This window comes from Plutella xylostella, chromosome 23, assembly GCF_932276165.1.
Source record: "Plutella xylostella chromosome 23, ilPluXylo3.1, whole genome shotgun sequence".
NCBI lineage: Eukaryota > Metazoa > Arthropoda > Insecta > Lepidoptera > Plutellidae > Plutella > Plutella xylostella.
The window spans coordinates 6450149-6476716 of record NC_064003.1 but is presented as its reverse complement, the minus strand read 5'-3'; the positions used below and the strand labels follow the sequence as shown (position 1 = coordinate 6476716).

Genomic DNA, 26568 nt, shown 5'->3' with positions numbered 1-26568 from the left:
ATGGCAGGTATTTTTAGCTTTTGCAGCAATATTATTAATTTCAATAGTGTTAATGTTAAAGGTAGATCTTAACATACACTAACGTGTTACCTAGCTCTTACTTACCAAACATTATGGCCCTAAAATTATTAATGGCCATATGAAATACTTGTATAACTTGTCCTAGATAGTAATAAAGGCACGATGGCAATACTTTGACCGAAACTTACGCAGAGCATGCCTTCATTAGCCTCATCATACCAACAATGAGATCTATTCCCTCTGCGTCCCACGTTCGATTTACTCTTCACCTTCCTCCAACGTGTCTGGGAGTTTCTTGCCTCGAGTGTCAGGGAGAATAATGCAGAGGGCAGCACCAATGAGGGGTACTATTCCGAATGCGAGTGGAGGCAACGTAGCGCTAGTGTGCGACAGAGTCGCAACAAACGGAGCGACCATCGACCCGACTCTCGCTACAGTGGATGACAAGCCGACTCCGGAATTCCTGACGACGGTCGGGAATAGCTCCCCGGCGTACAGGTAGACTGTTGAGAAGGAGATGCTCATGCCCCAGAGGCCGACGCAGCCGAGCGCGAGGTGCGCGGCGCTGGACTGCGGCACCACGGTGATGAGCAGGCAGCTCACGCCGGTCACACAGTTGGCGGTCATCAGCGTCAGCTTGCGACCGAGCCACTTGTTCGAGTAGATGGACACAAACGTGCCGGGGATCTGGAAATGAAAAATGGAATCCATATTAAATCCAGACAACAAACAGAAACAGCAATGTGAGTTAGTTAAACACATTTTTTTTTAGTTAAACACATTTATTTACAAAAGCACAATACAATTTACAGACACATAGATTTGCCAAACCGTGAGGTTTGTTGGACGAAGTTTACATTGTATTGAGCAAGTATGTAAGTACACAAATGAACAATATAAGAAGGTACAGATCAATCATAATCATCTTGATAAGGCAGAAGATAGGTAATAATACACTAGTTGTTCATATTTTATATGTCATGTACCTATGAAAATATATTACAGGACAATAAGGTTCTTTATCTTCAACAGTAAGTACAGTAAACAAAGTCACAGTAATTCACCGGGCATGTAATGTAATTTCAACTTAGTTTTAAGCATATTTTTACTTGTACAATTCAGCAAAACATCCGTCAATACTAAAGTATTAGTTTATCATGTTGTTTATACATTTTCATGATTGTTAGATAGGCCCTTCTTAATTCGCAGTAAGATTTGAATGAACTAGCGAACATCATCATCATTATCAGAAGCTATCAATAGTTCACTCATATAAAAAAATACCCCCCTAAGACCGCCTAAAGAATCGTAGTCTTTTTCAAAAATCGGGTCGTCATCCGTTATTAACCATACAAAGAGACTTTAATCTAGTTTCCTGAGTCATGGGTTCTGACTTAACAACAAGATCAATTAAGTACCTGTATTCCAGCAGAGATGGCGACATTAGTGAAGATGTCTCCGGACACATGTCCGATGTACTGCGAGACGCCGAAGAAGCACAGTCCGCAGACGAACCAGTTGAAGCAGATGGCGAGAGTGCGCGCGCGCAGGCGGGGCGTGCGGAACAGAGCGAAGAACGACGCGCGCTCCACGCGCCGCCCGCTGATCTCCAGCGCCATCTTGTGGGCCGTGGAGGAGATGCCTTCGATTGGACGCTTGTTCCTGAAGATAGGTAAAAAAAACATACATACAGACGAATTGAGAGCCTCCTCCTTTTTTCGAAGTCGGTTAATAATACGTTGTAAGTATATTTTTTCAGAACAGCGCCAAAGGTTTGGTCGTGAACAAGGTGTTTTATTTTTTTCTTGTATGTATACGTGAGTGTCTGCGGTCGTGTAAGTACGTCAAAAACGGAATGGAATATGTAGATTTTTGATTTACTTGAGTAGTTTACCGACTATAATTATCTAAATTGATGCAGCCGTGATAGGTGCACTGATCTCAACGATTAGGCTTAGTTTACGGTTAAGTATCTCTTACCTACGCTGCTTATAAAACGATTGTGCTTACTTTATTGGTTAAGTACAATAAAAAACATTAAAAGGTTGAAGATAATCACCTCAAAGCAGCAGCCTCCAGTATCTTGGTGGCGTCCTCCGGGCGGCCGGCGGCGAGCAGCCAGCGCGGGGACTCGGGCAGCAGGTAGTAGTAGCTCAGGAAGATCACGGACGGGAGAGAGATGGCCAGCTGGAATTTGTCCCAGCTGCGTAGGTAGTATCTGTTGATGAGAATAATTATGTTACTAATTAGTCTGTAACTTTTGTAATTGGAGATGTATGTTGTATTGTATGTTACTAGAGGTAGGTATTTCGAAGGTATAACGGAACTCACGGAACGAGTACGGAACAATCCTGGCTAATCCTAGCATTGACCTTTCAAATCTGACATAACTTGTATTGACTAGTTAGCTACTTGACCACCACCGGAACATTCAGGTTCCGGTGGTGGTCAAGTAGCTGATCCCCCTGACACAGACGACACAGGTCACCCTATTTTGGGAACCAGGGCTACCTCACCTTGGGCGTTTTATCTTACAATAATTAATATAAATTACTAGCTGTTGCCCGCGAGCTTCGCTTCGCCTTAAAATTATTTTGCCGTGGACTACTCCCGAACTACCTACCCAATAACATGCCATGGTGGTATTAAATTAGATGAAAGTTGACAAATAAGTACGAAGATACTTGACTAAAAATGATTTTCATGACTTCATTGAGCAAAGACTTGTATAGCAATGGCAGAATAGTAATTTATAAATGTTTAATTTCAAGCATCTAACTTATGCAGTTTTGGTTTTTTTCATACTACTTATTTTTTTTCACTTTAACTCCCATTTTTCAAAACAAAACCATAACTTTACTAAGGTGTGCAGACATGTTAGATTGAAAACATCTAGGTATCTTGCAATATCCTATTGTAACTAAGCTTTACGGCTGTTTTAACAGCATGCAGATTTCATCACGCACGTGGGATAGCACGCCATTTTCCCGCATCTCGTGTGCATATTCCACGCGTCACAATGAATACTTGTATGAACGCGTGCGGGGAAATCCCGCGTGCGTGATCAAATCCGCATGCTGTTAAAAACAGCCTAAGTTAATGCCGAATTTCAACCGCTAACTCCGGTTTTTGTGGGAAAATACGGTACCTAAGCTACGTCCCTTCCTAATTTCAAGTGCCTACGCTACGTTTAGCCTGTGCGTGTCAGTCATGGGAATTCCGTATAGAAAATCTCTGCATATTTTCCTAAAACACCTACGTAATAAGTTTCATGGTTTTATCTTCAAAAATGACGCATAAGAACCAAATGACAATGAATGAAACGTATTGAAAAGTACAGTCGTTTATTGGGTTGTTTTCGAGGACCTCAAAAACTTACTGCAAATACATACAAACTATAAGTACATTAGCTAAAATCAAACCATACCGCGATCTATATCCGATCCGACAACGCCATCTAGGAGCGGACATAGCTACTATATAAATTAAACTTCTAAAACTCAACACCCATAAAACTTTCAACCCCTATATTACACCCCCACACTGGGTTTTTTTATATGCTAATTATTATTTTTTTGTGATTATGTAGTGCCTAAATACAAAATATAATGTTTTTATCTTCAAAAATGACGAACTTCATACAAAATATGAACACCTATTTCATCCGCTCACAGATCGAAGTTTCAAAAACGCTAGAACAAAATGTTTAATTATTGCTCATCAAGTGCTTAAATATAAAGTTTATTTAAAAAAAGATCTACCCCGGCCGGGAATCGAACCCGGGACCTTCGGCATAGCAGTCAGGGTCACTAACCACTACGCCAGTCAGCCGTAGTATTTTTATCTTTTAAAATTAAGTATTCGCATACAACTTTTAACCCCCCCTTTTAACCCCTTACAACCTCCGTTTCGCAATAAAAAGTAGCCTATGTTCTTTCTCAGGGTCTAGACCATATGTATACCAAATTTCATTCAAATCCGTTCAGTAGTTTTAGCGTGAAAGAGTAACAGACAGACAGACAGACAGACAGTTCCGGATATAACCAACAGATGGCACTAAAAGCGCAATACAGAGAGCTTGTATGGAACCGAGGCGAATTAATATGAAGATCCTACATCGCGGTATTAAAGTTTTTCAGTTGTCTGAAATAAATACAAAACCTAATATGTTAAATCTATTCTATAGTAGGAGAGTCAGACAGTGACTTTCGCATTTATAATATTAGTTAGGATGTTTAATGTTATACATATTATGTTATGTTTACCCGAACAGCGGCAGCGTCAGATGTCCAATATTGAACGGTATCTGGTACACAATCCCTACAGTATCCCTATAACTAGGCCCGATGAGCTCCATGATGAGCACGAAGCTGGTGACCATGGTGCCGCCGGTAGCCACGGCGAGGAAGAACCGCAGCGCCGTGAACATGTACCAGTTGACGGAGTAGGCGGTCGCCACGCCCGACACCAGTTGCAGGAACACCGCGCAGAGGAACGGCAGGCGGCGACCGAATCTGGAATTTGAAGGTTGAGTTTTTAAATTAAGTTTTTAATGTAAGTAGTTTATTACGTGGAAAAAAACTTATGTGCTCAATAATATGTATTGTCTAATGGGAGTCATCTACAACAATAGACGATTGTGGGTTGATAAGTCGTAGGATTCTTGGGTGAATTCAGTAGAATTTTCCGTTTGAATAAGTTAAGTAAGTATATAATTATGTAAGTATCTACCAGAGTTATCCATGTCATAAATTATTCAGATCCGTGGTGATATAATTTCCATAAATATATCTAAATTAAGTTAAGGTCTCAAAGGAAATTCCCAGTACTTAGGAAAAGTTTACAATATCAATTATACTCGCACTATGAACTACTACTTACTGTAATATTGAACCACGTGCGGTATAATCACTTGACCTTACCCGTGCAGACGCGGGTCAACTCTGCGGTAGGTAAATAATAACTTGAATCATCTAAACATTGGCTGATTGTCGGGTCCAGCGGAAGCTCTTTTATAAATAAAACATAATCAGAGCAAGTGAAGACGATCGTCCGGATGCACTAATTTATTCCTCTTTGACCTCATAAATCTGCGCTAAAATGGTGAATAAAACGGTGCAAATGCTAAATGGTGTGACACTTGAACGGGTTTACTGACCTGTCGGAGAGATGTCCGAAGACCATGTTGCCAACTAGAATACCGAGCATGAAGAAGGTCTGCGTGAGGTTCCGCAGCCAGTGCCGGCTGCAAACAAGACTCCACTCTGACACAATCGTCTCTTCAAAGGTGCTGGTGTCGAATTTATAGTCGGTGCAGTTTGCGGCGCAAACGTTGTCGAACTCATCGTTTCCCTCGCAAGTAAAGTTCATGGGGGGAGCCAGGAAGATGATGCTCATCTGGTGCCAGGCGACGGGGAACTTGACGAGGAAGACCACGAAGCACACCCACACCTGCCAGCGGCCGATGGAGCCGATCGCTCGAGACATGGCGTCTTTGCTGTCATGTTGGCCCTCCGTGTCGGCTGCGTCGGGCTCCTTCACTGAAATTATGAATGTGAATTTGAGCAGGCGTTTCTGTCTTTAACTTCTTAACCTCTAGTTACTGAGACGCTATTCAAAGTTAAACTCATAAGTACTTAACTAAGATTATTAGTAGGTATCTACCTATCTGTAAAATTGAATACTTATAAAAATATTACGAATTAATTGGTAAATCGTCTACATGTCAACTTTATACATAATTATCACGCTGAAAAAAGAGTTAGTTATATGGAGCTGTACTTAAAATGCATAGCCTCGATTTAAGGATTAAATTACAATTTAATAGGCATTATAGCTAGACATTTAAAATTAACAAACTATAGAATAAAAGACAAAACATACATCGATACAGTTAACATCTGTAAACTCTCTACATACATCATCAAACTGCAATAACAGGCACAGTTACAACTATTCATCGTAGTTTGCATTTGTTATGTATAATATTATACATAGAATGAGAATAATTTGTTGCATAAAATATGTTCGACCAAATAATAGTGGGCAATTAAGTATTCTGGGAACTTTTTCGCCAAGGTATTAGGAGCGGATGATTATAAGCTCTTCGTCATGTTTAATTTCATTTTCAGTTGCTGAAACCATTCACAATGATACAGTTTTAGAATTATAAAATCTGGGCAGGATAGGACATATACACGTGTGTTACGTCTATACTTGGGTCAGTGTTGTGTAACTTTGTAACTTTTACCGTTTTACGAGCGCGATTTCAACACATTTTTGGTGTGACATTAAACTTTTATGTATTTTAAGGCAAACGCACTAATTTTGTATTCCAGATGCCAAGGACTTTCTAAACTGCGTACCTAGCTTTAATGTATTTTGATTTTGCGCAAATTAAACAAAATATTTATAATATCATAGGGGGAGGTAAATAATCGAATCCATGGTTAGATAAAATGTACATTTAGTAATTTGAGAAACCGTCTTGTTATATTAATTTACTTAACATATACCTACGTATAATATAAATATATTTAATATACGTATAAGATACCTACGTATAATATAAACATAATTTACTTTAGTAGATAAGTAGAGGGTTATTCTACATTGACAAAAAAAGAGAGCTGCCATGCAATCGCTACGAAAAAGTTTCATACAAACTAGATACAGAACAGATACTTCGTTTATCGTAATCTAGAGGGATCCCCCGACACGAGATTTCGTACGAATGCTTTGTCTACGTTAGATAATACTCGTAGATAACCAGTCTACGCATAAATATAATCAATTAATCAGTAATCACTGTCCTTGAATACACACATTCATAATATAACAAGCTTTTATAGTAAACATAGTAAACATTAAAATTAGATTGCTTACCAAACTTTTCTTTTACGGCTTCTTTATCGCTAGACATGGTGTTTAAATAATTAATTCACTGAATTCACCAAAATTTTATAAAGCACAAGTTTTAAAAAAGGATAAAATATTTAAAAAATAAATCTGATTCAATTTATCGAACATAGCCCAAGCACAACACAACTGGGTCTCACAAATGTTGGTGGTCGAATGTCGAGTGGTTCACGAGGCGTCTGCTCACACGGTCCACATCGCCACTACAAGTGTTATCAAGTTATCAAGCGGAATGAATAAGTTCGAGGATATCTACCTGCTCTCATTCCGCATTCTATTGGATAATGGTACCTATTGGAATTGGAAGATTGACCCGAGGGAAGATAATACTCGCGAAGTGATTGTTGGTTTGGAAGTCGTTAGTTTGTACAGAAATCACTAACAGATAGTGTGCATGAGTAATAAGTTTCATTCTTGAAAACTAACGCGATGTTTATTTCCGCCCCTGCATTTTTGTGGGTTCATGTAGGCTGATGACTCTGATTTGGGTGAGAAACACAAATTGAGATAACGTCTCGTCAATGTAGTCTAATGAGTAGGTTAGATACTTAGGTAGGTACTTACAGTAATTTAGTGTTTTGTCTACAATTACCTAATGAAGAAATTCAGAGCATGTCAGAATATTAGAGCGGTTACCGCACTACGTAGGACTTGGATGCTATATGGAGATGATTATTTCAGAAATCCTTAATAATGTGCACATTTACTTAAAATTAAGATGTGTAACTATTATCAATTGAGAACTTCATGTGTGGAATTGTGGAATGATATTGAGTTCTATCTTGTAATTTTCCGTTAAGATGATACAATTATAATGTTGATTAGAGATTAACGAATAGCCTTGAGTCTATTATAGGTACATGTAACACACTGATGAAACGGGATCTTTGCTCGATCAATGAGGTGCAGCCGCATCGGCCTCGCCTGGCGTCTCTTGCACATGCCGTGGTTATTTGCATATGTAAACTTATTTGTTACAATATACATATACATTCTATATGCATATTATACATACTTACTCTATTATTTATTATAATTATGAATATGCACCTTACAGTATGGTAATAGGCATTAAAGTGCGCCTATTTTTGAAAGTTCGAACCGTGCGAAATTGATGACTTTCGGAGAGTGATTTTTTTCTTGATGAAACCTGTCTTAATCTAGTCTACTCTAAAAAACACAACCATGCATTTCGTATTGTATTTATTTATTTAAGTACACCAAAACAATAAAAAAATGTTATGTCTATTGTCTTGTGTTGGTCTCGTAACCTTTCAACCGCTTTCAACTGTAGTACCAACCAAACATACAGAAGATAAAATTTTAGGTACCTATTTATGATCTGTCTTGCTCGAATGTTAACGTGGGAGATTAATTAATTGTGTATTGTAGTAATTAAAACTGTCCGTTATTGTTAAGTGTGTTCTTAACTATTTTGTTTTCATATTGAATTAGAGAGCCATGTTTATAACAATATTGTAGTGTACTTAAAATAAAAAAATACCTATGTAAGTAGGTAACATTGTTACCTAACTAATTCTAAAAACTGTTAATATAAAATAACTATTAAGTAATTGTTTATACATAGGTAAGTATAATTATTATTAAGTATCTATACTTACATATACTAGCACTACAATGGAATAATACATGAATCTTCAAGTATTTTTATGTTTATAAACAGGGTAAGTATTATATCATCTATAAAGATCGCTTGAGGTCCTTCTGCGAGATATCAGGTCGCGCCACCTGAACTCTAGTGATAGTCTATGACCTAACCATGCACTTAGTGCTTAACCGAATGCCCTTGTGTACAGGAAGTAGGGAACTGCATGTTACTACTGTCCTACACAAATAAATAATTCTAAACTATGCAAATTGTAACCATTTACATAGGTATCTAGAGGTTCATACTTGATTGAAGTAGAAATGGGTCTATCTATAACGACTTTATTTAAAATTATAACCTATACACCTATAGCATTTATTTGCTTCCATCTAGAGTTGGTAGATATCATGAATGGTAATTAATAATTATTATGGATGTGCATTTTTTGTTTAAGCTGACATAATGTTAGGCGTGTTATGTAAACTACTGTAAACCACAACCACCAGCCTCCTGCGGTATTTCAGCGTAATAAACTGAAAAAACAATCATAATTATATTTTGTGCCTAAGGCGTGAAATCCTAAGTAAAGATAATACTTGCTTAATTATTTTTTATTTGTTAATAATAAAAGTTATAAATAATAAATTAATAATTATACAAGGTGATTGGTAATTAGAGGCGGACCCGTTAAGGGAAGTTAGAAGACGTCAATTCTAGTCGATTTTAATAAGGGATGTATTATCCGAAAGTGAACCATTTCTGAGATATTATTAGTTTTAGAAAATTATAAAAAATCGTATTAAAAAAATATATAAGTACCTTTTTTAACCACTTTTTCAATGGTTTTACGTTATTAAGTTATTGAAAAATGATAGTAGCTATAAAATGAATGAAACTTACACTTACAATAAGCATAGGTACCTGCTTAAATGTAGGTAAGTATTTATTTATCATAATTTCAAAATTTAATATATATAGATAGATAAGAGCGGTGGTAGCTCAGTCGGGTAAGCGCCCGCTTCTCACGCAAGAGATGCAGGTTCGAACCACGGCGCTGACCAATGAGTTCTTTGAATTTAAGTACAATGTATACCATCGCTCTTACGGTGAAGGAAAACATCGTGAGGAAACCTGCATATCTAGATTTAGCACATCTAGATATGTGAACCCACCGTAGTGGACCGCGTGGGGGGAAATGGTCCAAGCTTAGGAAGGCAGTTTAGACCTTGGGGATATGCACAAAGGTTCCATTCGAGAGAGCCAGGTGCAGGTACTGTCACCCCAACAGAGAATAGAATAGAATAGATAAGTAGATAAAAAATATTTGAGTAGGTAGGTATAATTATACTTAGGTACTTCAATATTTTATTTTCAGTTACAAATAATATATATAGGTACCTACCTACATTATATATACCTAAGTAACTACATTTATTGAACGCGGAACAAACAAACGGACTAGGTATAAGTACGTTTTAACGCACATATTTTTTGTACCATACTTTACTCTACTTGAGATTAACAATTAAAATATACATTCCAAGGCACCTACCAACAATGACACTTCACTTGAGACTCATTTATGTCTAGTGTAATTAACAAAATGTTTTTAATTAAAAAGACCTTGATTTTTTTTATATTCAATTCAATAACAAAACAGATGTTTGATAGTTAAAGAACATTATCAGATATCTAATTCGTCAACCTATACAAAAGAAGTAGAATATACATCCTAACTAATATTATAAATGCGAAAGTAACTGTGTCTGTCTGTCTGTCTGTCTGTCTGTTACTCTTTCACGCCAAAAGTACTGAACAGATTTGGATGAAATTTGGTATACATATGGTCTAGACCCTGAGAAAGAACATAGGCTACTTTAATCCCGGAATTCCCACGGGAAAACTTTTTAAGGCGAAGCGAAGCTCGCGGGAAAAGCTAGTTATATTATAATTAGCAGATATATTATACTACATATGTATGTGTCATATAGGCAGGGGTCAGGTGTTTCAAGTAAGTACTTATACTTATTTTAATTTTTACGACTGGAATGAAAACCAAAAATAAAAGTGTAAGTATATTAAAACTTGAGTCAGCCCCTACAACCTACAATCTACAAGCTTACATCAGTATAGGTACTTAATTTGAAATTAAAATTTAATTATTAAACCGCCTGAAAAAAAATGTTTCTTATTCAAGCGTCTTTCATGTACCGCAGTAGGTACCTAAACCTAAAGGGGGTACTATCGGAGCTGAGCAACATATTAATATTATGTATAAGGTTGTCTTAAAAAAATCCCTTTAGCGATAAGACCGCTAGCTATTTTTGTACATATGAGTATTATGTATTTACATATAGTATTTAAGTCATGTAAGTTAATTTCATGTGTTTGTACAAATAAATAATATTCTATCAAAGTCAAAGTCAAAAAATTTTATTCATCGTAAAAATATAAAATTTTCTGATGAACGTCAATTTTTACAAACTAGGTACTCTCCGTTCGGATAAGGGGGACTCTTTCTGTCTATCCATGTATAAGTGACTAATCGTGTGTTAAAATTAAATTCAGATAAAGTACTCGATAAGAAGATCTGATAAAGATAACATGTATTTTGCTCAATATTATATTGCTTCCTGATTCCCTAAAAAATATTGCCAAGTTATTCCTCCCAGCGGTGGTAATAAAATGTCAGTCTCTACATTTAATTAGTTAACCAACTGTCTGTGGAAACTTCCCGAAGCCAGAGACGAATCGAGGAATATAGGTACACATGTCTGCCGATGCCGGTCTCGTTTGTACATATTGCTGATATATATATAACAAGCTATCTCTATAATTCTAGTTTAATTATAATCTTACCAATAATTATCTTTTTTAACGAAATAAACTCTAGATAAACGTATGTACCTAGGTACTATTAAACATGGGGATTAAAGGGAAGAGAGGAAAACCCGCGAAGATGGTGAGAATGTAATGAAATCAATTTCAGCAGTCCTGAAATGAATCACCTGACTAAGGCTGTAGGCCAACGGACTTAACTTTGAATTATAACTTGTATTACCTACTAGGTACCTATACATTATTAGGTAGTCGTTTAAACAACTTTATCTATTCAAGAATAAACAAAATTTATCCGGGTTTTTAAATATATCGAACATGTTAAAATTAATGATGTAATATTCATACGAAATTGCTCTAACCAACTGAACTTTGTTCTACACAAAATGCATTATTATTATGATAATAGATAGGGAAGATTTACAAAGTACCTAAGTACTAAGTAGTGTACCTAAGGTAGTCATTCAGGTGTATGCATGGTCATCAACATCTATCTCCATCATCCACTACTGGACATAGGCCTTCCCAACTTAGAAGCACTATAACAACACTGTCGTCAGCCTTCCTCGCAAAACCGGTAGGTAGTTAAGTACCGGTCGGAGGTCCAGTTTGAGGTCATACAGGTAGATAGTTTTATCAATGGACGATGATGATGATGATGATGATGTATGTCATCAGACTCATCAGCCTCCAGTTTGCACCTTGAAATTCACTGGTGCCACAAATGACTTGAAGATAAGTATTCGATACTTGCATATAATAATACATACACAAAGATAGGACCACATATCTATTCTGTGGATAGGACACTATCGATTACAGTCATCTCCGTCATTTGAAGCACTTATATTATACCTACGTTAGCGCTAGGGTGAATTCTTTGTCTGAATGTAAGTACCTACCGAACCGTCCAAGTTAACTGGATCGAATGAAATTCAGAGTGAAATTTTATCAGTGAATTTCCCGGTATCGGCATGCATTCAACACATTTTCATTTCCCAAAATATTATAAACGCTTGGATTTTATTACTTTTGCCATAGACTATTAGATATATTATTTATTAAAATTACCTATCTGTTAATCAATAACACTAACTAAAGCATCACGTCAGGTGAATCAAGTTTTTATGATATGAAACTTACAGTAAAGTTAGATATGAGATCAAATTACACTTTTTAGTGGGCAACTATGTACAACATTAGAAAGAGAAAATTACTTCCGAAAATCTTTATGGGTAGTGCTACCGAAATAATAAAATACAACGAACTTACTTTTTTCCATTTATAGAGCAGATATATCCGATCACTGAAGTCAAATAATATTTTTTTACTCAGCCAGATCACAAATCTACAGTCGCAATTTTTTACAATAGCCACGAATCCAGATATTTATTTTACCGGCACACGTTTCACGACTGTTCTAACTATAGCCGGCCGCTGCCCACACTATCCCGCAGTCGCACGCATTGACAACGATCTCGCTCAAGGAACGGTAGTTCTCACGAGAAGATCTCGATTCGCCGACAAATAATAGGGTTGAATTTTATCAGTGACGTACCCGTTTGCACTTTGCATTTGCATTAGAATGTATCTAGACTATCTAGAGTGACTACCCAGCAGACCTTCTCGACTTAACTATGTTCCTTGCAGCAGGCTCCGCAAACTGTAAAATAATGTGACCAGCAGCTTATCCATACATAATTGTTTGCAGTCTGCTAAAAAAAAATCACATCTAGTTGGCATATGGGCCTACTTAAAATAACGGAAAACTTCTAAACTTTGACTTTGATGAAAGATTCTAGAAAACATTGCTTGAAACGAAACGTTTAGTGAATCATTCATTCAGAGACACTGACAGTGACATATTCTGACAGTGACAGTTTATTTCATTCATGCATTTCATTCTTTGTTGTGTTTTATTGACAGATGTCCCACGTGTTTATTTGACGAAAATACATAATTTATTGAATTAATATTGTGAAATGGGTGTAATCCAAAGAATAAAGTTAGTTTTGAACATAAAATACAATATACTATACAATCACTGTGTACTTCGTTGTTATAACCTTACCTCCACTTTACTTTTAGGAAACCAACAACACGAAAGGGTAAGAAGGTATTGCATTCAAAGGAGCCGAAGGCTGAGGAAGGGCCGAAGCAATGCATATTCATGCAGGCGAGGAACCCCTCCGAGCGCACCAGGAAGCTGCTCAAAGACATATACGACCTGAAGAAACCTGACGCGGCGTATCTTAGCCGCAAGAATGACTTCGTACCATTTGAAGATGCTGGCTTAATTGAGAAGTAAGTTGGTCATTTAACTAACTATGTTTAACCTATGGGACTATCTACAAACAATGAAGGAAGATAATGTATGTATAATTTCTAGGAAAGTGGACGGGCTCTCAAGAAAACCCACCAAACAATTTTCTTTGTCATTCATACCTGCAATAATTTACAGTAGGCAATATTGCAAATGCAATGGCTATAAATTTATTCCGCCAATATTTCAAGAGCAATGGCTATAAATGTAAGGATTAAATAAATGGATTTTTTAACTCATTTTCAGGTTATGCTACAAAAAAGAAGCAGCCCTATTTGGTGTGGGATCGCACAGTAAGAAGCGACCGCACAACATAATCTTCGGAAGGACATTTGACTATGGTGTGTTGGACATGATTGAGCTTGGCGCTGAAGAGTACAAAACCATGTCTGAGTTTCATAACATGAAGGTGCTTGCGGGTATCAAGCCATGCTTGCTGTTCAACGGGCCCGCCTGGGACCTCAATAATGACTTGAAGAGATTGAAATCAGTGTTCACCGACTTCTTCTACAGAGAAAAGGTGATTATTACTTGTTTTATATGAACTGTAACTGTGCTAGTAGTAGTTTGGTAAGGAAGAGGTTTCAACACTGCTAAATGTTAATCTAGTAGAATACTCCCTAAATTAAAGTGTTATTTTTATATGTATTTTACAAAGTAAAGTATAATGAATTTATAGTAAAAGTTTATTGTATTGAAAACAAAAAAAACACTAAGTACATTAGTTAAGTTGTTATTTTCAAAAAAAAAATTGTAAACCAGAGTTTATTCTGATTTCCAGGTTGAAACTATAAGGCTGCAAGGCCTAGAGCATGTGCTGAGCTTCACGGCAACAGACGAGGGCATGGTGTACCTGCGCTCATACAGAATTCAGCTGAAAAAGAGTGGCCAAAGAACACCACGGGCTGAACTTGAAGAAATTGGTAATTATTAACTTGTACTGTTAATAATTTTATACATAAATGCGTGGATGTAATATATTGTAATATATTTTGCATTTGAAGATCTGTATCTTCTAGTGCTATCAGCTAAGAATGAAAATAAAGCAAATTAATGTTATTGAATATATTTCACTTTTATTGCTCCATATGCAATATTTTTCACTGTTGTGTCAATACAGTTTAATAAAAACAAATAAACATGCAAAAACACATCACAATAATATGAATCATGTCATAAAAGGAGAGCATATTGACATGTTTTGAGTACATCCAACAGCCATTGCCTACAATTTCACCCAGGCTCCACAGTGCTTTACTCATTGAACTAACCAATCTACAGTCTACATAAAATCTCCTCCTTTACTTTTTAATTCAGTTTAGATTTCACTTTTAAAAACAACTATGTTTTATTCCAGGTCCATCCATAGACTTCAAGCTCAGAAGGACGAAGTTGGCTGCGGATGACCTCTACAAGGAGGCCTGCCGAGTGCCCAGAGAAGTGCGACCAATCACAAAGAAGAACATTTCCAAGGATGCTTTCGGCAGCAAACTGGGTCGCGTCCACATGGTGAAGCAAGACGTCAACAAATTACAGACTCGCAAGATGAAGGGATTACGGAAGACTCCGATGGAGAAGAAAGAGAGATTGTTAAAACAAAAGAATGCGAAAAAGGCAGCAAAGCTAGCTGCTCAGGCTATGGAAGTTTAATAAATGTTGTCCGGTATAAATCTTTTTTTAAATTACTTATGAACCTACCTACCTTTACCTAATCTACAGTCAGCAGTTTGCGCCCCCAGCGTAAACATTGAAATGCACTTATGGGTACATGAATATTGAATAGATAGGTGACATGATAGAATAAAAAACTTATCAGTAAGTATACTGATTGTTAGCGTGTATCAAAAAAATATCCTTTGATTCGTCCATCTTCCACCTATGAATCTTACGATCAAATTATATGAGCTGAGGGGGTCTTTTTTGTTAACTGTACTTATACACTACAGCATACGTAGTGTATCTCTATCTAAGTAGTCTGAGACTAGGTACAACTACCTTATATCTATTTCACTCAAGGCTTTTATTAGGTAAGTATAAGTCTACAAAACTATTATTAATGTATCAGGGTTTTTTACGTATCTTTTTTCAATAGGTAACACAGTCTTATTATACATGACCGAGCTGATGAAACGCACATGACAGTGAATAGTGGGGTGAGTGTATTTTGTATTAATTTAAGACCATCAATATTGTATAGACATCAAGTCTATACAATCAAACAATATTGTATAGACATCAAGTCTATACAATATTGTTTGATAAATTCAAATGCAGAGTCTATCATAGTAGCCCAAATGTGTTTTTATACTTAGGTACCCAACCCAGAGCTATGCCATGGACTATGGGAAACTAACGCCGTAAATACATACAATAACTAAAGGCACTTATTTACTTAGTTAAGTTATTTACTCAGGTATGCGTCATTCGTTCCTCAAACTCTCAACAACATTTAAGATTACTGTAAACCGACATTACTATGTAGCTCTTATTCTTCTTACAATACGACTGACATTAGGAGAACCGATAGAAAACTAAATCAATGTATACAATTATGTACTTGAAGGATATTAATTGTAATTCAAACTTGATGGATAACTTAATGGCATCAATTACTTGGGAGAGACTGCCTACGTCGGTAAATCATTGCTACTCGCGATAATGTATCGGCCTGTCTGGCTCTACCAAGGTGAATCGAAATTGACATTTGTTGTGATCTTGGGTGTGTTGAGAGAGAGTGTGTAGGTATCCACTAGGTACAAGGTACATGCTCAGATACATCATATAACCTTGTAGATATTAGGTAGGTACACACTTACATACATAGATACATGTATATCGATAAATCACTCTCCTTAATACCCAATGAGACGGATGACCAATACGACTAGAGAGAGTTAGACGCAGAGGTATTATGTCTAATTTAAGTCGAATAGTCCAAATTTGATTATTTTAATTAGTTTATTAAGGTGTTAATTATACAAAACAACCAAAAAAAATATTGAATTGTGGCTAGTTTTTTTTATTTTCGGTTTTAAGCATAAAATTTTGGCAAAAAATTAAAAAAACCTTAAATATTAAATATCTCAAAAATGGTTAAGTTTAGGATAATGCATTATTGGGTTCAATCGACTGGAAATGCCTTCCTCTATCACCTCCTGAAAGGATCCGGTCTACTTACCAATAACCCTGTATATTCAATATGTATCTATCTAATAGATAGATACATATTGAATATATCTATCTATTAGATAGATACATATTGAACATATTGAATCGTACGACACCCATAACACAGGTTCTGCCTAGCTTGGCCGTGTGTGAGATGTCCCCACATATTATTTATTATTATTTATTTACTTCATTAAACAAACCGTACCTAACCAATTTTCAAAAAGAAATAATTCATTTTTTTTAATTCAATAAAATAACTGGAGTGAGGGGGTTGCCACGGTGTCCCTTATACCGTCGTAGTAGTCTTATTGTCTTACTTTATTTATAGGCTACCTGTCCACTATTTATTCTCCCATCATTAGTACTTACATCAGTCTCAGAACTTTACTTGATTTTAATTTTTTAAAGACAAAACCCAACTAGCAAGTTTAGTAGGTACTTAATATATATAGTTAGGTACTTAACTTTTTCTACAGCCTGTACTTTGATTGAGATGTCAGATGTATTATCTACATAAGATAAGGTCCTGATCCTGATTTACATAAAATGTATTTACTTATTCTGCCGATCTACCTGTATTTACTAATAACAAATAAGATATTTAGAAATACATAAATAATTATTTATTATTCATTTACACCAACGCACAATGTAAAACATACACATCTATCTGATAGGACCTAGGTACCCTAAGTTAATTGGTTAGCTACGCAGGTAGGTATTTATTGGGTTTCTACTAACTACATGCTACTACTCTTATGGCAAAAAAACGAAAGTCCGCCTTTAGAATTTTCGACCCACTGTGCGATAGTAGAAATTTACGCAGGGGCCCTTATTAATAAACTACCTAGGTATAGGTGTCGGTAATGTGGAAGCCTACGGGTCAGTTAATGAAACAGGAATCACATTAGTACGTAGGTATTTATTCCACACGACTATACAAGTGGGCGGGGTGAGGAGGACTGCCTAACTCGCCGGCTTAGCTCACGGCGTATACATCTATAGTTATAGTGCGTAGTTACAATGTGTCCCTACAGTAATCCTCCCCCAAAAAGAAAAGAAAATTTCAAAACATGTTACACAAAATAGTAAGTAAGTACACAACACATGAAATAAGTAAGTATCAAGAACAAGAGTTGTTATCATAAACATAATAATTTGCTGCTACGACAGTTTGTAATATAATTAGAATAACAATGTCTGACTGAGTTCCTATTACACATATTGTAAACATAAGGTGCTAGGCACTTTGATATGAAAGTACAGTCATGGAAAGCAAAAGTAATGTCGTGGAATAATGTTAAATTTAAAACTAACACAAAAATAATAAAAAACTTTTTGTTGTGTTCGAAACACACTTTTTAACTTTTTTAAAACACTTCACTTCACTTAAACGGTCGGCTCTGCTACGGCCGTTTGCACTTGTTTCTTTAACCAGTTCTTCACGCCACTACGACATCCTCTTAACACGAAGTATATTAACAATACAGTTGCTAATATTATAAAAGCTAAAAGTATATAGCCAAATTGATCCAACTTGCTCTGGGTTGCTTGATGTTGAGTGACCATTGCGGTAGCAACCGCTACGTTTTCAGTGTCAGCTTGTTTGCTTTGACTCCAACCCATGTTTTGAAATATAAAGTACCAAAAGTAGGTATTAACTACAGCAATCGGAAATTGAATGATTAATAATTTGGCTATCTACCTTTTTTAAACTAAAATATATGTCTATTCATTACAATCTAGAAATCATTAAGCAATATTTTGGGCCAACATTTGCTGCCTATGCATAACTTTGGTCTCACGGTTCGACCACTTCTAGTGATGTATTGCTTAGTTGACGTCTTCTGAGAAGTGTTTTCGTTAACGTTGTTATTCGTAGTATTAGTTGTACTGGTTAATATTACCGGGTCTAATAACGTGGGAGTATAATTATAATCAGTTCCTTCGTTTAATGTGTAAGCTGGCTTCAATCTTTCGATTGAAATACGAGCTTGCCTATTCGGGAATTGAATTAAATAATGCTTGGGACTCCTATCTAGGACTTCAAAAGGTCCTTGATACGGCGGTCTTAATGATTTACGTACCGTGTCATCTCTAACAAATACAAATCGACAATCCTTCAAATGCGGATGAACGAAAATAGTTCTATTATTTCTACTGTCCGTTGGTACAGGCCTGAAACTGCTGATAGTTTCACTAATCTTTTTGGCTAAACTAAAGGGATCGTTGGTATTTCTTTCAGTGTTATTATCATAAAAATCACTAGGTAAACGTAAATGACGTCCAAATGTAAGTTCTGCGGCACTTATGCCGGTGTCGCTACGACATGCTGCTCTCAACCCAAATAATACTGTAGACAGTTCATCTACCCAAGAATTCTTATCGTTTAAGCGCGCCATAAGTGCTGCTTTTAAAGACCTATGCCACCTTTCGATTGCCCCGTTGCTCTGTGGGTGGTACGCGGTAGTTCTTATCTTGTTTATGCCTAAAATTTTCATTAGACTAGTAAACAGGTGACTTTCAAATTGGGCTCCTCTATCGCAGGTAAGACGAACTACTGACCCATAACGACATATCCAGTTCTCATAGATAACTTTAGCTACTATGTCTGCAGTGATTTCCTGAACGGGAATAGCTTCCATCCAACGAGTACATCTATCTATCATAGTGACACAATATCTTAAACCTTGTGGAGATGTGGGCAATGGCCCAATAATATCCACATGTAAATGCTCGAAACGGTCTGCCGTCGGAAAAGTACCTATATCTGAAACTACGTGTCGGCTTACTTTAGCTTTCTGACAAGGTATACACGACCTAGCCCATGTAGAAATGTCGCGATTCATTCCTGGCCAATAAAATTTCTGTGTAATCATTTTACGTGTTGTCCTTGTACCAGGGTGGCTTAAAGAATGCACACTATCAAATGCGATTCGGTGAAATTCTTGTGTTAAATACGGTCTACATTGCTCTGTCGAAATGTCACAATAAATAGCTTTACTACTGTTAGGTATCACGAGTTTTTTTAACACTACATTATCGCTGTGTGAGTGCGTTCTCAAGTAGGTATCGGTCTCCTGCGCGTCAGCAAGTTGTTCGAAGTCAAGTACAGTCGGACAAAAAATTGTTTCTACGCGTGATAAGCAATCTGCGACGATATTGTCTGAACCGTTGATGTGTTGTATGTCTGTTGTAAATTCACTTATAAATATTAATTGCCTTGTACGTACAGGGGTTTCTTTATCCTCTTTGCCTAATTTACTGAAAGCGAAACATAACGGTTTGTGATCCGTATAAACGGTTAGCGGTCTACCTTCAAATAATTTACGGAAGTACTTTACTGACATGTAGATAGCTAACAACTCGCGGTCGTATGTACTATACCGGGCTTGCGCATTAGTTAACTTTTTAGAAAAGTATCCTAATGGCAACCATGTACCGTTAACTTTTTGTTGCAACACCCCTCCAACTGACGTGTTACTTGCGTCTGTCATTAATGACAAGGGTGAATCAGTTCTCGGATGAGATCGATCGCATGTAATAAACTTGCTTTACACTGGGCAAATGCTTGTTCAGCACTTTCGGTCCATTGTATTTTAGTTTTATCCTTCTTTTTTGCGTTAACTAAATACCTATTGAGTTCGGCTTGATGAGCTGCTGCTTTAGGTAAGTGAGGTCTATAAAAATTTATCATTCCGAGAAAACGTCGTAAGTCCTGTACTGTCTCAGGCTTAGGAAAATTATTTATTGCTTCAATTTTCTCTGTAAGCGGTCTTATACCTTCTATGCTGATCTCATGTCCTAGAAACTCAATTTTATCTTTACCAAAACAACATTTGTTTATATTAATAGTTAATCCAAATTTATTTAGCCTTTCGAATACTAAACATAAATGCTGTCTATGCTGCTCTTCATTTTCGCTGACGACCAAAATATCATCCAAATAATTGAAAAGAAAATCAAGGCCGAATAAAACAGTTGTACTAAGGAATCTTTGAAAGGTTTGAGCGGCATTACGTAGGCCGAAGGTCATCCTGGGAAATTCAAACAGTCCGAACGGTGTAATAATGGCAGTCTTCTTAATATCCTCAGGAGAGACTGCAATACAGTGGTATGCTCTATTTATATCAATTTTTGAAAATACATGTACAAATAAATACATGTTTTCCCGCCAAAATATAGGTAAAATCCTGTAATCTGGGAACGGGAAATCGATCCGGTTTTGTAACGGCATTGAGTTGTCTGTAATCACCACAGGGCCTTAATTCGCCATTTTTCTTGGGGACTACATGTAAAGGACTAGCCCACGGGCTGTCAGAGGGTCTACATATTCCTAATTCTTGCATCTTACGAAATTCTTCTTTCAATAATAAGTACCTATTAGGCGGTAGAGGGCGAGCGCGTGCATACACGGGCGGTCCTTTAGTCTCTATGTGGTGAAGTACACTATGCCGCGGAATTCCCAAGAATGACATTGGCTTCGTGATATCAGGGTACAAAGATAACAACTTATGGTATTCATTACTTTCGTCGATGGTATTTATTGATGGCTCTGAGTTATTAACTATAGAAGCACAAATGTTTAGATCTGTTACTTGATCGATTAGTTTACCTGAGCTTACGTCAACAAGTAATTTATGATAGCTAAGAAAATCAGCTCCCAAAATGGGCTGCTTGACATCGGCTAACACAAAATCCCACCGGTAAGGCCTGCGCAATTTTAAATCTAAAACAAGTGATTTCGTACCATAAGTTGAGATCTCTGTCCCATTCGCTGCATATAACTTATATTCAGTACTTACATGTTTTTTTTCTTTTTGTATAGCTGGCAAAACAGATACGTTGGCTCCCGTGTCAATTAAAAATCTAAAACCAGAATTATAGTCCATAATACGAAGACGGCGACTAGGATTTATGACACACACTTCCGCCGGTAACGGTGTCATAACATCTAGTTTTCCTGCGACTGAGGTTCCTTCCAGGCGCACGGACGTACGCATTTCTTGGCATTACCTCGGAATCGGTAATGATAAGCGGCTAAGCTCACGGCGTATACATCTATAGTTATAGTGCGTAGTTACAATGTGCCCCTACATAGGTAGTACCAGCTTTTTCACGTGAACTTCAATTTGCCTTGACAAAGGTATTTTCGTGGTATTGCCTGGAAAACCACCGAAACAATAGGTACAACGTTAAAATATATGTAGCTAAGTAAGTAGGTACCTACGTACCTACTACGAAGGTAACTACCGTATTTCAAAGATTTTTACAAAAGTCTATCTCGGTATGTACTTCCTAAACGGCCTTCTCCATCACTATTTAAAATTCTAAGTACAATGTGTAAATTTTCCTTATCAGGGAAAACAACACACAACCTATGATATTTGAATTTGCATATACCTCTGCCTCCGGGGCTTCCCAAATCCCAAAACTGACAATGCCGTGGCCTGGGGGAAATTGACACCCATAGAACATCGCTGATTCCACTTGTTTCGGAACAGTAAAAAAATTGGGGCCATTGCCTGTGAGTGTATTAAGTATATAGAATTAATGGGTATCATGGCTGGGGAACTGTAATTAGGATATAGGGTGGTTTTAGGAAACGGATGGCCCGTTCCGGAAGGCTGTATATGAATATATCAGTTCACTGTAGTATACCATGATTCTCGGACGAGTAGGTACCTATGAAGTCAATAGTTTATGTATAATAACAATAAGTCCATACAACATTCATCATTACCAGCCTTTATTGTTCATTGTTTCAAGATGTTCATCATCTTACAGTTTACAGAATGGAAAATAAGTCTGACATGAGAGGGAAAGTAGGTACCTTAGGGCCCGGATACAACACTGCGTTGCGACGTCGCATTGCAAAAACCTGCGACTCATGCATTTGCCCTGAAAAAGTGTCAAAACAGTCGCAGATATTTACGATGCGACGTCGCAACGCAGTGTTGTGTTCGGGCCCTTAAACCTTCAAGTTTGCTAATTTTACTGATAGGAGATACCCCCAAGGACGTACCCAGGTAGGAGCAGGGAGCAGGTACTAGAAGTTAAAATAAACGTAAATTTTCCTGCCAAGTGGGAATTCAAAATGTGTTACTTACTGTGCGCAATATGTAGTGTTGGAAACAAAATATTTTTTCCTGTTTGATTTATAATATTATTTTACCTAATATGTTTCAATATACCCAACCGATTATCATCTCGGAACAGGTATGAGCTGCCCCCCCTAGCTGAAATCCTGGGTACGCCCTTGGATACCCCTTTATTGTTTAAAAGAACCAGCCAAGGGTTATCCTATTTAACTGACCACCGACCACCGTAAATATTTACTACCAATATTTATCCACTTACTTGATCTTATAAATAACATAAACAACGAAACCAGAACTACCAGTTCCTAATCTACAACAAATGCTGCGTAGTCGATTCTGCACCTAGCTTGATTAATTATTACACTACTTACTATACAATAAACAACCAGTAATCAAAGACAGTCGCGCAGCAAACGCAGTTAGATTTAGCGCAGGGAAAAACAGAAACACATTTAGGAAAACGTCTAGCGATCTGTGACGCTGCGAAAACGCGTTTTCCGTCTGATGAACCCGCATGGGTTTGAGCCAGTTTGAGGTGCGCGTGGGCGGTGTCTGAGCAACCCTTGACCGCTCAGTCGGAGTGCGGCTGCCACCTGCCCCTGCCGCGTACCATGCTGCGCTGGACCCGCCGCAAGCGACATCACAATACTTACGTGAATTTATATAAGTGTGGACCTAGCGTCATGACCCGAGACTAGTGATTTTGTGTGAGTGTGGACCTAGCGTCATGACCCGGGACCATAGCTGTAATAAGTGATTCTGTGTGAGTGAATAGTACCAGAGACAATCATGGGTAGTGAGGAGCTGAGTCCGCAGCCGGCTGAGCTGCAAGAACTGCTGCTGGACCACCGCGCACGGCATACTAGTACGTCTTGCATTTGTGATAAGGGTGGTAGTTGTATACGGAGTTTTGTTTTGGGTATATATATATTAACTACGAGCTAAAGAAAATCAAGTAAAATTTACAGGTACCTACTTGGGCACTTAAATATTGGAAGATTGAACGAATATTATAATAATAGCAATAAATTGGAACTTTAAATCTGAAAACCAGAAATACTTTCCCAAAAAGAAAACAAATTGGTCACAAAACTTTGCATAAGTTATGAATAAGTACATTAAGTACAGGGTATGAAATCAGATACCAAATAAAACTAAGTCTTCACATTTAAAAGGATAATTGGTTGTTTTTAAAGAGAAACTGTAAAATTGTTAAAGGTTAGTATGTAACATTTAGCAAACCCTACAAACAGCCTAGAACAACAACTGTTCAGTCGTTAACTTGGCCTTAGGATTCTACCAGCGTTTGTAAACAAATGGGGATTGCAAAAGTGAAGCGTGGAATGCAGAATTCTTGAGACACGTACAAACCTACCATGTACAGTCAGCAAAAGAAAAATGTTCATATGCACCCCCAGCGCATACACTTTCATTTTATTCCGCTGAGGAGTGAAAGCGAAAAGAAAAAGTCAAAATATTAAATATAATTTTCATATGTCTTGCTATTTTCACATAATATAATGATTCTTAGAATGAAACAGTTAGCGGGGTGGTAACTTTTAACTTATTGTTATTGTTGACGGTACCATCTACTTAAGTGCCCGGTGTCCAATCCGCTGACCTGCCGCCTAAACCTGTTCAGGGCATCCCGACTACTAAAAATATTTCTAAACACGTTCCACTATAAAGTATGTAAAATGTCTCATTCAATGTGTATTCATGTTTTTTTTTGGTAAAAACCTGGTTTTGCGTTCGTCTTTCTTTTGTTTCGTTTATTTGGATTTGGTCAGTTGATATCGGAATGAATCAAACAAGGTATAGGTAAGCCTTACTTATATTTTATTTTAAGTACAAAAATATAGTATTTTTACGGAATACGTATAAATAGTACCTAATACCTACATGCCTTTCAAAGATGGGTTATTCTTTAAATTCCTGCAGGCAACCTTTTAAGTGAGATGTAAGTATACCTATACTGAAGAATTGTAGTTGGCTAATCAATTATACTCTGTCCATTATATTATTGGTTTTTAGCGTTTTTAGACATTCGAAATCCCATACATATTTGACGCCTGCAAAGGAAAACCAACTTTACTTACCAGACATAAGGAAACGTAAAAATACAATAACATAGTAGAAGCTCTATAATTCATGACTTTTTCATAATTAGGTATTATATTTTGACATAGGCGATATTCAGCGATGAGCCTACGATGAATTTCTTACAGCTGATCCCAATATATATGTCGCAGGCATCTGGTTTAATCTTCTTTTTGATTGAACCGCTAGCCCGTTCATTGGATGGCGCTATTCAGTTGTATGACTGAAGGACAACTCGTCAAGTCGTTGATTGTAACGTTCGACATCTTGACTGAACGTCATTCAGCGAAGTCGTTGAATGGGATATAATATAGCAACTTTGTAATTTCTGGTTAGGGTGAACATGACCAGACAAGAGTCAACAAAAAGACTATGTTACAAAGCTCTTATCTCACAAATTAACTAAACAATAACAATAAACGTACCTTCATATTGTTGTTCATAACTTTCCAGTTTAGCCACAATTTTTTCTCTGAAACTATCCGCCCGCGGCGTGATAATAGGTAAATCCATGTTTTCACACTATTTTAACACAAATAACGCACTTTAAAGCTAATTTATTTTCAAAAAACTAACAATATAAGTGCTTTTTGTGTCAGCTGTTAGCTGTTAGACGCCATATTTGTTTTATTCACCACCTGACTGATTTTAAGTCAGCTAACTAGTTGGACGTTTTGTGACGCTTGTAGAATCAACATTCGGCCTAGTCATACAACTGAATAGCGCCATCCAATGAACGGGCTAGTGGTTCAATCAAATAGGAGATTCAACCAGATGCCTGCGACATATATACCTCTAAGCAAAAACTTATTGTTCTTAGTTTTAGTTATAGTGATAGTGACTCGTACTGATACCTACCTAAGTAAGAGTTTTTTTAGAAAGTCAAGTGATTGAAATTCAAGGCTTTAAGTATATCCAAATTCGAGCTCATTTGTCTTCTAATCAGTAATCAATGTATTACCTGACCGTGGATAGTCTAAAATACCGAATACAGTGAGAATAGCTGCACACTGCCGAGTGTCTGACCAAGGCCCCAATCTCTGTATCCGGTCTGATTAAAATAAAACCCAATGAAATGTCATCCGTATCCTATTAAATCAAAGGTATGGCCTTGTGACGCAATTTAATAGTGAAAACATTTAAAACTACATGATATCGTCGCATTTATGAATACTAATTTCGTTGTATTGGAACGGGTTGGTACTCATTATACGTTTCACGAACAAAGCTATTGATATCAATTATTATTTAAAGTTACATAGTTGCAGAATTCTTAAGTTCTAATGTGAAAACCACTTTTACAGAGATTGGTATAAATATTGTTATAAATAGTAGTTTGTAAACACTTCACGAGTGTTATACTTAAGTACACTGGCCGGCAAAATTAGGTTGTGTTGTGTTTATTTTATAGTAAGTATATTTTTATTATTGTGTACTAAGAGTTGCAAAACTGATACCTACGTTAGTAAGTGCCTACTTACATAGAT

General features: G+C 36.9%; 3 protein-coding genes across 4 annotated transcripts in view; 2 read left to right on the top strand and 1 right to left on the bottom strand.

Annotated features, from left to right (window-relative positions):
• On the bottom strand, positions 1-12845 carry LOC105386715 (organic cation transporter protein). 2 transcript variants are annotated; one of them, XM_048629461.1, is made up of 6 exons: positions 12659-12845; positions 5180-5561; positions 4287-4535; positions 2081-2239; positions 1440-1683; positions 1-708 (listed from the first exon to the last, which is right to left on the bottom strand). In XM_048629461.1, exons 1-6 carry the CDS (start codon positions 12666-12668, stop codon positions 280-282), a joined length of 1473 nt encoding a protein of 490 aa, XP_048485418.1. In that variant the 5' UTR covers positions 12669-12845; the 3' UTR covers positions 1-279. The 2 variants fall into 2 exon arrangements, with proteins under 2 accessions (XP_048485418.1, XP_011555633.3); XM_011557331.3 differs by lacking the exon at positions 12659-12845 and adding an exon at positions 6907-7172.
• Positions 12846-13231: 386 nt separating this feature from the next.
• On the top strand, positions 13232-15379 carry LOC105386716 (ribosome production factor 2 homolog). Its single transcript, XM_011557334.3, has 5 exons — positions 13232-13391; positions 13475-13690; positions 13956-14229; positions 14491-14632; positions 15067-15379. Exons 1-5 carry the CDS (start codon positions 13369-13371, stop codon positions 15357-15359), a joined length of 948 nt encoding a protein of 315 aa, XP_011555636.2. The 5' UTR covers positions 13232-13368; the 3' UTR covers positions 15360-15379.
• Positions 15380-23378: 7999 nt separating this feature from the next.
• LOC105386978 (organic cation transporter protein) overlaps positions 23379-26568 on the top strand; it is a 40172-nt gene continuing 36982 nt past the window's right edge. The window contains exon 1 of the mRNA XM_011557632.3: positions 23379-23846. Within this exon, the coding sequence (XP_011555934.3) occupies positions 23771-23846 (76 nt within the window). The 5' untranslated portion in view covers positions 23379-23770. The remainder of the gene's footprint in view (positions 23847-26568) is intronic.

Bases quoted from the DNA above. Each gene is read 5' to 3' on its own strand.
- LOC105386715 (XM_011557331.3), bottom strand. From the start codon at position 6,943: ATGTCTAGCGATAAAGAAGCCGTAAAAGAAAAGTTTG. The intron at 2,240-4,286 runs GTAAACATAACA...TCTCATCAACAG, and splicing joins CTGACGCTGCCGCTGTTCGG to ATACTACCTACGCAGCTGGG. The intron at 1,684-2,080 runs GTGATTATCTTC...ACCTATCTTCAG, and splicing joins CTGGAGGCTGCTGCTTTGAG to GAACAAGCGTCCAATCGAAG.
- LOC105386716 (XM_011557334.3), top strand. From the start codon at position 13,369: ATGGGTGTAATCCAAAGAATAAA. The intron at 13,691-13,955 runs GTAAGTTGGTCA...ACTCATTTTCAG, and splicing joins GATGCTGGCTTAATTGAGAA to GTTATGCTACAAAAAAGAAG. The intron at 14,633-15,066 runs GTAATTATTAAC...GTTTTATTCCAG, and splicing joins GGCTGAACTTGAAGAAATTG to GTCCATCCATAGACTTCAAG.